General features: G+C 37.2%; 1 protein-coding gene across 1 annotated transcript in view; it reads right to left on the bottom strand.

Annotated features, from left to right (window-relative positions):
- slit3 (slit homolog 3 (Drosophila)) overlaps positions 1 to 13,951 on the bottom strand; it is a 210,168-nt gene that overhangs the window by 35,671 nt on the left and 160,546 nt on the right. The window contains exons 16-20 of the mRNA XM_077235918.1: positions 13,051 to 13,125; positions 12,045 to 12,188; positions 8,959 to 9,102; positions 5,393 to 5,556; positions 2,901 to 3,036 (exon numbers count right to left, since the gene is read on the bottom strand). Coding sequence (XP_077092033.1) covers positions 2,901 to 3,036; positions 5,393 to 5,556; positions 8,959 to 9,102; positions 12,045 to 12,188; positions 13,051 to 13,125 — 663 coding nt within the window. The remainder of the gene's footprint in view (positions 1 to 2,900; positions 3,037 to 5,392; positions 5,557 to 8,958; positions 9,103 to 12,044; positions 12,189 to 13,050; positions 13,126 to 13,951) is intronic.

Raw genomic sequence — 13,951 nt, forward strand, 5'->3', positions numbered from 1 at the left:
GGCATACAGTAGAACGTAGCATACTTCTCAAAATAATAATAATAATAACAATAATAATACATTTTATTTGAACATTATTTATAGGAATATTTTTTTTGTCCATGGTTTAATTTAGTAAATCTTTTTTTTGCAGCGCTTCCCCAAAAAATAAAAGGACACAAGTTTAAATTTACATTTGATTAGCCTACCACCGTTTTTGATAATATATTTGGATTAAATCATAAAAAGTAGGGGTGTAACGATACACAAAACTGACGGTTCGGTTTTCCCACGGTTTTGATGTCTCGGTTCGGTTCGGTTTAGAAAGCTAAAAAACAAAATTAAACAGTGGTTTAATGAAAAAATTGTGTCTTTGTCAGTTTTTGCATTAACTTTACTCTAATTTGTTATTGAAATATAATAATTTACACAGTTGCTGTCATTTTCATTAAAGATATTTTAAACGTACTTTAAATAATCAAGATATAATTAACAGGTTAAGTAAAATATAATATATAGGATAATATTGTGCATTTATTTAGTGCAAGAGTTCATTTCTCTAGGAACCAACAAGTTGTGGACACTTAATCACTAGCCTGCTGAGGTAAATATAATGCTAGTGACAAGATATGCAGTTTTATTGACGTCTTTGCGCTGCAGAAACGCTGATTGAGCGATTACACGAGTTATGATGCCTTTCAGTAAGTATACTGTATTTTTCAACATACCTTCAGGTGTCCATTCATGTTTATTCTGTAACTGAGGAAGAGATGATCGCGTTTACTCGCGTTTACTCGCGTTTACTCCGCGCTACCGCTACTGTTACAATCCGTGGTGACAGATAGTTTTAAACTGTGGGTACAGATTGTCAATTTACATCCATGTGGACAGATTGGTAAACTGTGCCTAGTTTTGTAAAACTGTGCACACGGTAGTTTATTTTTCTTCTGTAATGAAGCTTGGCTGTCCATCTAGTGAAAAATGTTGGTACTGCGGCCAAATAAAATCTTACTGAAAGCTCATTTTTTGAGATATCAACCTAAAATTTGGAACACAACTTCTTCAGATTTTTGGCTTACATTTTCTGGCAGTTTTAGAGTAAAATATATTTTGTAATATATATATTTTATATAAAATATAAATAATTATATTTTTACATTGTTCATTTTCATAAACTCAAACTTGTATAACTTTTTTTCTGTTTCACTTTCATAACTTCATAATACTTCATTTCAACATTAATCTGGCAAATGTCTTCTTTAAAACAAGACCAACCATAGGTCTATATTCGAAAGCATTCTTGAATTACAACCATTTAAGTTTGAATAGTGATTTTCATGTCTATGCGAAAAAAGGGGGAGTGACAGTTAAAGGGTTAAACAATATTAAACTATAATATCTATATCTATAATATCTAAAATATAATTTATATATAAAAACTCTCCTACAGTCCAGTCACCATCAGTCGCGACAGTCGCGACTCGCACGTATTTTCATTTAAACGTCACTCACTGACGTTTTCCTAACCAGAAAAAAAACCGATTGCCCTGCTCTGCCTCTGATTGGCTAGTACTTATTGCCATCTGGGTCAGAGCCAATTAGAAGCAGGATGTGGGTGGGGAAAAAACTCTGTGTATAGGGAAAGGGGAGAGACAGAGGGAACAGGCAAGACAAACTCCTACGTTTAAATAACATATAGAAAATATCTGCTTGACAACGAGCTGAGAACAAGCCCAAATAAGCAACTACACTTTAGAAACAAGCCCAAAAAAAAACGCGACCCGCGACTACCAATATTTGTAAGCGACTTTACAGAAAAACAAGCCCAAAGTCGCTTATAATAAGCGGACTTGGCAACACTGATTCCAGGTCCAATCAATTAGCCGGGCTGGGCGGGGCCGGGGTAGCTTGCAGGGCGGGGCGTGTTCGGTACGCCATGAGAGTATCGCCATTCGAATCGTGGGTTCTGTATCGCGGTTCTTCGGTTTGGTTCGAATATCGTTACACCCCTAATAAAAACAAACATTAATTTTCTGAATAAAATACATTTCATAGGACAATATTATTCTTAAACATTTTAATAAATTATTAATGTTAAAAATAAGTTGTTAATCTAATTCATTATTAATTATCAAATTTAATTGATTAGACATGTTTTATTGAAATTTTAATAAACAAACAAATTATTTCAAGTTTGTTATAATAAAAGCATTTGTTTAACCAAAAAAAAATCCTATTTTCATAAATTTAACTGTCATTTTAACTGATGATAATAATAATAATACCCATAATTTAATAATACAGTTTATTTATTTAACAATTGATTAATACTGTAAACCGTGATATTTTCTGAGACGTTACCATACTGTGAAAATCTTATACCATTACAACCCTACACGGGAGGGTCCCCCACCCCACCCCCGCTGTTAAAAAAGTAACTCAGTAACTTTTACTCTGAGTCAATTTTAAATGAGCTACTTTTTACTTTTACTTGAGTAGATTTTTAGACCGGTACTTTTACTTGTACTTAAGTAAAATTTTATTGAAGTAGTAGTACTTTTACTTGAGTAGAATATTTTATTACTCTTTCCACCTCTGGCGGTTTCAGTCTCCCAAAGCGCCGGATCTGTCTCGACGAAGCGCCGATCCGATAAAAAATTTGTATGTATACAGCTAAACGCGTCTCCGTGTGGACAGGGCCAAAGTTTTCTAGTTTTATTTTGTTTTCAGGTTTTATGCTGTAAATACACTTCATTTATTCACTTGTATTACTGTACTGGCTCGATTGTTACCATTTTAATTAACTAAACTGACCAAGTAGAAAAAGAAAACTGGATGTGACATGAACAAAATCAACCAGCTGTGATTCTGTCCTAAAGTGATTAAGGTAAAAATAAAGGGAGTTATAAGAAGAAACTCACAGTTCAGTTGTATCTTTAGGGATGCCCTTAGGCAGGGAACGCAACCCTCGGTTACTACAGCGCACTACTGTATCCGAGCATGTGCAGGAATCCGGACAGCGAGGGGCCGACGGCAGACAGATATTCTCTTCCATACCTGAGAGAGAAAGACATGCATATTTTATGCTCCTTTACATCATGCAAGAGAAAAATGTAATATGCATTGCTAAAAGATCTAATTTAGAAACTCATCAATTCTTTAAAAGGGATTTTTGGAGGATGGAAAAAGAGGGAGAATAGAAAAAAGAGCACAGGTGCTGTGAGCACCGAATTGCATTGCACCCTCACTGAAAATAGCCCTTTCCCCAGTGTGTTCTCCAAACATGGGTATCATTATTACAGAACACGCCCGCTCATAATAAGTGATACAGTGCACAGGAGTTTAAAATCAGCAGCTAAATATTACTTTTGGCCTCGCTTGCATTTCCTGCAAGCAATACTTGTAGCCTCCTCCCAAGCTGCTTTCATCCAAGCTCTGTAAGATGCTATCTGTAAAATGCTGAATTACCCTGCAGATTAAAAAGAAACAGTGAATTAAGCCATTAATGGGAGGTAATGGAGACTGAGATATGATCCAAGAATAACTCACAGACCGAGTCTGAAAAGGGGAACGCTGGACCTGGATGTGCCTGCAAACGCAGAAAGGCCAAGGGGGCTTGTTTTACAATGACTGGAGTACTTCAAACAACCAAAAATATCTTCCCGTAAATCAATTTAGCTTGACTTTGTTACTCTAACTGTAATTGCAGAGCACTGAAATAGCTAAATAATGTTGTCCTGGTGAGTTTTTTGAAGCTGAAGTGACGGCGCCCCGCACAAGGAGGAAGAAATGAGCGGAATAACAACACATGAGCCCTGACAGACAGCCTCTTCTAACTAATGGACCTCGAGCCAGGGCGATTTCTCTCACTTTGAACCTCTTTATTTCAAAGTGCTTCGGCGTCTACAGCTGAGCAGGCTCTCTTAACACGATATTCCCTGAAGTCCTGGAGCAGCAAAAGAGCTGTTTCTACCCAGAACACCCTAGCTTTGACAAGAAGGCCTTCTGAAACACAGGACCCAATCCAGACACAAGCCAAACCGCAGTTTCTTTTTCTCCATTAAACTTTATGTCAGTCTCTAGAGGTTCTGTTTTCCCTCGTCTTTATGGACACGAGTTCTTCCCTATAAAAAACAGAGTGGGAGAAGATAATGTTTAGGCCTCCACGCTCAGCATTTCATTTGTCCTCGTGGTGCCCTCTCGGTGTGGCCTTGTGGGAAGTTGGCCGGGTGTGATTTACCCTGACGCTGGGAAGCAGGGAGAGGGGGATGAAGGTGTGGGAAATCTGAGGAGATGGAGCGTAGAGCAAGCCTCGGTCTGGAATGGTGTCTGGAAGGAGCTGATTCAATGGCCTGATGTGAGCAGTGTGATTTCATGGGAACTGGAGATGGATGTGGTGTGGATGGCACAGGCTACAGTGTAAATAGTAGCTGAGGTTTGCAAACCCTTATTCAATGTCCTGACTATGTGCCTCTGGTTCATGAGGAACTGCTTAAAAGGGAGTATATAACCTCTAAACAGGGAAGTTTAGAAACAGAGGAGTTGACGAGTATAAAAGAGAATCAACACTGTATAGATGGAGACAATGTAGCATAGATTGGTACATTTGTATTTATATATGAAAAAATCTGATTGCATATGCCAATATAGTTGTGAAAAAGGTGATAAACCTCTTTCAGAGGGAAATTTAGAGTATATACATTGTATATATGGAGTTCATTACCCTGTAACTTTGGGTTTTATTGTACATAAGTCTATATATCTTATCTTTAAGTCTGTATATGTACAATAAAACCCAAATACCAATAAGAAATATTTATGATGACATTTATATCATAAACATTATATAATAACTCACCATTAGCAGGTTTGGTAAAAGTACAAAATTTTTACCTTGTTTACAGTGATTGCACAACAGTTAAATGAGTTAAGCTATCCATTCTCATTTACTATGGTAAAAAACACTGTGATGCACAACTTGTTGTGGTTTATTGCATTAATACTCTTTGATGCAGCCATTAAAGGGATATTTCACCCAAAAATGACAATTCTGTCATCATTTACCCACCCTCAAGTAAGTTGTTCCACCCGTGTATGAGTTTCCTTCTTGCATTGAACACAAAAGAAGATGTTTTGAAGAATGTTGGTAACAGTTGATGGAGCCATCGACTTGATGGGACCTTGGGACCAATGGGTCAATGGGACCTTGAGCCTGTTTGGTTACCAATATTCTTCGAAATATCTTCTTTTCTGTTCTATAGAAGAAAGAAACTCATACACGGTGGAACAACTTGTACATGATGACATAATTTAAATTTTTGGGTGAACTATCCCTTTAACTGAGTTCCTGATCCACCAACAGAGCAAGCAGAACATATTGTACAAGAGGAAGTTGCTCAAAAGAGAGCTGTACCGTCACAGGAGAAATCAGGCATGGCCACATCCTGTATAGGGATCTCCTTCAGGAAGGCAGGTTTCTGGCAGCGTGGGTTGCCAGTAACTACCCTTGTCTTCTTAAGCCACAGTCCCAGCCAGGCTAAGTGACAGTCACACACGAAGGGATTAGACAGCAGGTTACTGTACACAAACAGAAAGAAGAAGAAAACCCTCATTACTATATAATTACAATGGAAAGCAATCAGCAGGGTTAAATTACCACATAAACAATCAAACTTCAGCCCATTCAACACAGCAGGAGAACTGCATGGGTGAATTTACATTTAAATAGCAATACAATTGCTAATTATGACTTTGATGCAACCTGCAATGCTGGTAATGCTAAATAACAACTTTTGCATTAGTTCACATTTTATCACGCTGCTATAACACTGTTATAACAGCCACTAAAAGCAAAGTGCTTTAAAAAAACTAAGATGAAGGATCAGAATAAGACACAGACACATTTTGGGTACAGACAGATCCATCAACCAATGGCTATTGGGACCACTGGATCAGAGGCTTCAGAATCAACTTATTGACTCATTTTTCATGTGTCCTTACTGCGTTCTGAAAGTTCGGGTGGTGGCACGCAGACCAAAATCATAAAACTGTAGCCTTGAGTTGAAAGCATTACCAGAAATGACTCTGGAAGGCCCACCAGGGAACTGGTTGAGGGCCCGTACAGATGGCCGTCTAACTGATGCATCGCTGAATCACACGAGCAGGAGCAGCGGTGCTACAGGCACAGAGGACCTCTTAAATACAGTAGCTGAGAGTGTCTGCTACACTACAGCCGGTGGGTTAAATGAATCGAGTGTGCTGACCTTCCGTTGCTTTGCCAAAAGATGCTTTGCAGCTTAAGGGGGTGTTAATGTTAACACTACACTAAATCCCTCACCAGCAATGTGTTTGCCTTTGATTATTCCTACATCACTTTCTGTACATGAAGATACTGTAAGGTAAAGAAACACTAGACAGGTTGAGAGAGAGAAAAGCGAGGCAGACGTTTGCTTTGGGAATGATATCACAAACTAGACATTAGAGACTACTTATCCTGCTATATTTAATAAATTGGACATTGCTAACAAAAACACATCTATTTTTACTGTGATAATCACAAATGTGAGCACACAAAAGTAACCTCTATCCTGACTGCTTGCTTTAGCCCTACAAACTCTCCTACCGGAAACACTCGCCCGCTCTGCTCTAATTTTGGCAGAGGTGGAGGGATGAATGATGGAGTGAGAGAGAAAAAGGAGGGAAGTGTGCCAAACATGCCTGCTGCACTACTCTGGGAAGAGAATAGCTGGGGAGGCCTTACTCTCTCTCTCTCTCTCTCTCTCTCTCTCTCTCTCTCTCTCTCTCTCTCTCTCTCTCTCTCTGGATATTTTTAGCTGCCCTGTGCTGAAACAGACATGGATGTGTCCGCCGTTGGCTAATTAGAGAGCTGGCAAAGCAAAAAGAGAATGAAAAATAAAGAATCTGAAAGAAATAGCACAACCGATTGATTGGAAAAGTTGCCTTTATAGCATAAGAAGTGAGGAAGAGTTAAGGGTTTCGGTAACACTTTAGTTAAAGCCGTTATGTATAATGTATTATTATAAAGGTATTTATAATGTACGCTACAATGCATTATATATTTTTCATACATAACTGTAACCAAAGTTAAAATGCAGTATAATATTTACAGATTCCTTGTTACATCTGAAATTTGTTGTTTGTCTTTTTTTTAACAATTATACTTTCTAAAGGTGTTCAATTAATAGATAAGTATTATAATTTGTTATAACTGTCTTTACAATTATTTATGACGCTATACAATGCATTATGAGGTGCATTACAAGGCACAATTAATTAATTAAATACTTTTATAATGCATTATATATAGGCTTTGAGTAAATAGTTACTTAGGTTTCTTTATGTTCACTTAGCCGTATTTACACAGATTAAGAATACACTGTGCATGGAGGATTCATTTGTAAAAAAAAAAATTACAATTAAAATTAAAAATCATGATACAGAGCCTAGTGCATTTATTTATTTACACTACTATATACACAACTATAAATTTAGGTAGTTGGACACATTCCAAAAAAAACAAAAAAAACAAAAACACACAGAAAGCAAAAGAGAAAGCAAAACACACAAAGCAAAGCAAAACAACAACAAAAACACAAAGCAAAAAACACAATAGTGATAGTGGTAAGCTACAAAAAGCACTTGTATGGTTTGAGAATTTATAGTTGTTTATGGCCTTGACAAAAGACAAAAGATGTACATTACACTGATAAGATGACTTCATTGTGTAAATTCTCTCTGTTGTTTATGCATGCTACACTTGATTAGATGGTCAGAATGGAAGGAATGACTCTCATGCAAATCAGAACAGTCTCTGTGTGTCTCTGCTCAGAATCTGTTCACATATTTCAGTTAGTAAGCAAGGTTCACAGAATGAAAAAGAGAACCATGTGTATTGTTGCACATTGTAACGTGTGCCAAGATAAAGCCTGATATGATAATTCAAATGGTTACAGATGCTTGCTGTGTTGGCAGTCATCATTTCCATTTTTTTCCCCTAAATTATGATTCCACCAGAAGTTATTTTGAATGCTTAACAGCATCTGTTTATCTATGAACATCTGTGAGATCTCTTTCAGTTTCCCCCGTTGATCTTTCTCTTTCTTGTCATCCCCTCAGGGCTGTGACACAGTTCACTTTTTGTTTATCAGTTCTTTGTTTACATCCCCTGCAAAAATCTATGCAGATATTAATCTGTATTAAAAATGTACCGCACTTCATTTTCTCCAGCTGTTCCCAATTAATTTTTTTACAGCATACAATCAAAAGCAAAAATGAGATGGCAGAAGAATTAATTCCTTACATTTGCCTTTGTATGGACAACCTCATTGCACAAAATCATAATCCAAGTTTAGACAGCAGAGCAATTTTACTTTTTAGACATTTTTGAATAATTCACTCTGACCCGGGGAGGGCAACATGTTCTCATCTGAGGTTCAAGAACAACCGTTTTCAACCCAGATAAGAAAACATAACCTCAAAATTTTGAAAATACATCTGCAAACAATAAGAATTCTTTCCTTGAACCACATCCTCATCCGCTTTGCATATGAAGATATAATAGGCAGTTGATTGGTGGCGGTGCGTGACCAGATGGACTGTGTTTGATTTCCAGCGTCTTTGTGAATTTAACTAACTCATTTGTGGGTTTGGTACAGACACAGCAACTTCAGTGAATAGTTTTATCAGGCAGTAGATAGTTTTGCTTCAAATACCAAATTCTTAGGTATTATTATTTCAAATATTTTTTTAGCACTAAAGAATTCAGTTGATTATGGATGCATAACTGATAGAGTGAACCCATGGCACAGAGGGGAGTGTGTGTGTGTGTGTGTGTGTGTGTGTGTGTGTGTGTGTGTGTGTGTGTGTGTGTGTGTGTGTGTGTGTGTGTGTGTGTGTGTGTGTGTGTGTGTGTGTGTGTGTGTGTGTGTGTGTGTGTGTGTGTGAGGGTGGAGGACTCACATGGTGGAGAGGGAATGCAGGGTGTTGAAAGCTCCAGGGGCGATGGTGGAGATCCGGTTATCGTACAGGGAAAGCAGGCGCACGGAGCTCAGGCCAGTCAAGGTGGTGTTATCCACACAGCTGATCAGATTATTCCTCAGCGTCCTGAGGGGAACACAGAGGCAGGTTGGATCACATTGACCCTGACAGACAGCAGCACACAGCTCACGGGGAGAGAGGAACATATTGTTTATGAGACTCTGTGGCTGCTGTTATGCATTAAGTCAATGGTGGTTTTATGGTATCATTGCTGGCATTTTTTTAGATGATGTGCCATGCATGCAGTGGGTAGGAACACATACACACCAGTATAAACGAGGAAAGTAGCTATATACAGAGACAGGAATCTAAAGTGAGTGTGCATGATTGATTGGCAGTTTTTTTATTTTGAGATTACAAGAAGGAAATCTGATGGGGCTTCGGCAGACAGCACTTAACTGTGTATCAGAGCATTCAAGTGAAACATTGCTTAACTGACAATGAACTGTATATTGCATTGTGTGTGTTTGTGTCAGGTTTTGTCTACATTGTGTTGGACACTTTGTGAGAAACAACAGTAATGAGCTATTCCTTTGTAGTCTTTATTAAAATTATTCATAGTGAAAAAAGTATACTTTATTGTATTTGAAATATATTCCCTTTTTCAATAGTACTGTTCTATCCTAATACAAGGCAAAAACGCCAAATATATATAATTTTTAAATAGAAATATATATAAATACACTTATGGTATATTGCTTATATGTTTCGAATACACTCGTTATGAATTTGTAATGTACTTGTAACACAAATAAAGTAGACTTTAATATCACTAATCAAGCATGAAATTAGTCCCTACACAGGCATATACTTAAAGCATACTAAGTATACTTGAAGTTGGTCCAATTTAGAACACAAAAGTACACTAAATACACTTAAAGTTCTGCTTGACTACAATTTAAATACAACTTAAATATACTTGGTACAAAATTAGATGTTTCAAAATAGCACACTTCAAGTATACTGATAATTAGTCTGGCTGCAAGTATACTTAGCATTTTGTTTCTCACCAGGGCTGTTACATACAGTATATATTGTAAACATTTAAAAATATGTATATCTTTATTTATAAATAACTTTTTATAGGCTACATTATGACAATAATTATATATTATCATACAATATAGATTTTTTGTTTCACAACAGAACACCCTAAATGGACTATAGTCATTACATTACATTGCATTACATTACATTACATTATATTATATTATTACAAAGCTCTGCGGAATGCTTGATTCTGATTGGTCAATCGCGCCATCCAGCGGTATGTTATTCCCCGGTAACAACCAGTAAAAACTGATAACACAGGCTGATCCGGGTACCTGAAGTCAGCGCTACACTCTTGCGGGTTTAAAAGGTAATAAAATTTAAAACTCAAATCAATATTTTGTGTTCAGTTATTTAATCATGTCTTACAGGTATCGCGGACTCGCGCTCTCTTGTTTCATACAAACGCAGATTCTGCCATTTTGCAACAGTTGTTTTGTACAATGTAATGGATTATAAGATAATAAATAGGTATGATTTTAAAACAGTTTAATCTCAGATCATGAATCTCTTATCCCCATAATTATTTATGTGGTGAAATGCTGTGTAATACGTGGTATGACTGTACCGCATCCCTTAAATGTCCGTCTAGTTTGAACTTGCTGCGTGCAAGCAACTGTTCTTCTCTACACGGAAGTTTTGCGTTTAAAGAGCTCATAAAATATTTCAACCCAACTCAATATTTCATGTCTAATTATTTACTTATGTGGCAAGTAGCCGTGCAATAAGAAGGATAATGTACATCTAGCCAGTTGTTATCGCAGAATAAACCCCTTCAGGGTGATGCATATTAAATTATACGTCAATTTGTCTTCTTTTAGGAAGAACCCACTTATCACATTGATTTTTATATAGACTATACAAAAAATAAATAAATTCATAATTCAGCTAGACCAGGGTCTAATAAGCCCATGAACTGGACCTGGTGTTTCTTATCTAACTATCTTAGAATCTACACGTTTTTTTCTTTTCTTTTCTTTGTTTATTATTCTGAAAATGCAAAAAAAAAAAGGTTTGTTTTAAGTGTAGATTATGGGTTAGTGCATGCTAATTATAATCAGACTAAACCAGAGACTTTTGATGTTTAAATAAAGCTAAGGCTTTCTGGCCGTTGAGACTGCTATGTAAACGTGTCTGTGTGTGACGATGATCTTGGAGTGCGGCCTGTGCTGTAACCATGTGTGCCTGCTCTCTGAGATTCTGTCTGTGCAGCAGACGTGGCCAGCTGAGGCAGCTCACTGCTTGACACAAGATAAGATGAGTTTGTGTGCGTGTGGTTGGGGAGGGGTGAGGAGCCCAAAACAATCAGGGTCTCCTAAAGGCCTTAAGCAGCACAAACAGGCTAAATGCAAACCAGAGTCTGCCGTGATGAAAACCTGAAAGCAGCAAATTCGGCGTTAAACTCTGACAAACAGGGATCTGAGACGAGCAAACTCAATTTGGACAGATACTCCTGGGATTTGAAAGCCACTAAATCCAATATTGCAGGACCATGATTCCATTCATTTGCTCCTGTGCACTCCTCTCTCTCCAATTAAGCTAATTAGAGTGACAGCAGACCTACGGAAGGCTTTTCCTAACCACCAGGCTTCAGAATATGCATTGTATTAGCATCTTTGTTCCCGATAGCACACCAACATAGACGATGTTAGTTTCTTACAATAACTTCATACTGTTAACATTTTGATTAGACCTGACGATCACAGTTTGGTTTTTGCTGAGAAAGGGCAATTTTTCTTGAAAATTTGTTTTCTTAATAAGCCTATAAGAGCAATTCCTTAGAGCAGATTTCCAATGCCGTAACTAATGTTTGTGCATTTATATTCAGAGTCGTGTGAATATATGAATGTGAACGTGGCTCGGAGACATGTCTTCATTGTAATGAGCAGGATAACAGGAGAAGCAGGGTTGGATTTTGAAAAATGAGCTTAATCGTGAAACGGGAGAGTGATACTCACAGTGTTTTGAGGCCGCTCAAACCCTTGAACATCCGACCGCTGACTGACTGCAGCTTGTTTCCGGTCAACACCAACTCCAAAACACCTCCGGCCCCATCAAACGCCCCCTCACGGATGTCCCGGAGTTTATTATTACTCAAGTTTCTGCAAACACGGAATTCAAGAATAACATCAACTCCCCATAACACACAATCACTTCTATTAAAGGGGTAGTTCACCCAACAATTAATCTGTCATTATTCACTCACCCTCATGTTATATCCAAACCTGTATGAGTTTATTTCTTGTTTAGCACAAAAAAAGATATTTTGAAGAATATTGGTAACCAGACAGTAGACGATAGCCATTGACTTCCATAGTATTTTTTCCTACTATGGAAGTCAATGGCTACAATCAACTGTCTGGTTACCAATATTCTTCAAAATATCTTCTGTTGTGCTCAACAGAAGAAAGAAACTCATACAGGTTTGAATTGACATGAGGGTGAGTAAATGATGACATAATTTTCATTTTTGGGTGAACTATTCCTTTAATGTGTCCTGAATGCACTATTTATTATTTTGACAAATGGCAGAAAGCACAGGTTGCAATGGTACAGTGCAAATTTCTTTGTTTCATCATATAAATAGGTTGTGGTTGTATCCTAAACACACGTTTATGATGATTCACAGCTTAATTTTAAACCATGCTACAGTAAAATGTAAGGTCAGTCTTTTAGATCAGTCCAATTTATAACTGTGCTAGATAGTAAGCAATTTCATGCATGATAAATCACGGTCCTCTTCCTGAGCGAATACCACTTTTTCCAATTTTGGAGTGAGCTGAAAATATTGTCTGACAGTAAATCACTGCATGCTTTTGCGCACTAGGTTGGAATACTCCAGAAGCTTTTCTTGTCCTATTGTCCATAGCATTCACCGCATACAAAGCTGAATTTCCCAAATACCCCAATTTCATTCAGCAGCCAAACCCTTTAAACAAAAAGAAGAAATAAACCAGTTTGTACATCTTGCGCAGGTCTGGGAGCTTCTTGAAGGCTCCTGTAGCCTCTAGGATGGGGATTTCATTGTCGTTCAGCCGTCTGGAGTAGAGATAGACCGAGAGACAGAGGTTAATAGTTCAACAGTCCTCACAAGGTATAATAATAAGATAAAGTCTCACAGCAAAAAGCACAAGTAAACCTCTCTGGAGCATGTAGGAGTGAGATGGAGACAAAAGAGCTAAAAGAGTGATTATTATTCAGACGATGTCTCTGTTTCAGTCTTCAAGTCTCTTATGTGGGAGACACTGTATAATCAGGACTGTGATGTCAACGTAATGAAAAATCAGTATCGCTCTCTCTGGTGTGAGAGCTGGATATGTGACTCTCATACACATTCATCTGCCCCTCATCACCGGTGATATCAATATGACTGACATACTCAGAGACTTTTGCAAATAGTAACAGTGCATGAGGAAGACGGGCTAATGTGCTCTGCAGATAAATGAAGACAGGAAAACAGTATGATAGAAACAGATGGCGTATTTTGGAATGGCATTGTACTTTTTATCAGGGGTTTTAAACTGTGGCTGCAAGGAGGCATTGGGGGATCTATGAATTTTTTTTTTAAAATTGAATTAAAGGAAATTTAAAATACAAATTTAAAGGAAATTTAAAATACAATAAAATACAATAAAATTTTAAATTAAATTAAATAAAACAAAATAAAATAATCCTGGTTATTTCAATAGGAATTAATAAAATATTTTCTGATTTTTTACTGTATAATTGGGCATTTATTCATAGAAATATAGAATTTGAAAACCCCTGTTCTACTATGCAGTACACTGTACATTTTCTCTATGAATATAGTACGCTGAAGATTTTACAATGTTATGTTATACATCTGCCAAAATTGATGCATCAA

The sequence above is a fragment of the Siphateles boraxobius genome, unplaced genomic scaffold, assembly GCF_051911475.1.
Source record: "Siphateles boraxobius isolate OS27281-9 unplaced genomic scaffold, OSU_SipBor_1 2, whole genome shotgun sequence".
Lineage (NCBI taxonomy): Eukaryota > Metazoa > Chordata > Actinopteri > Cypriniformes > Leuciscidae > Siphateles > Siphateles boraxobius.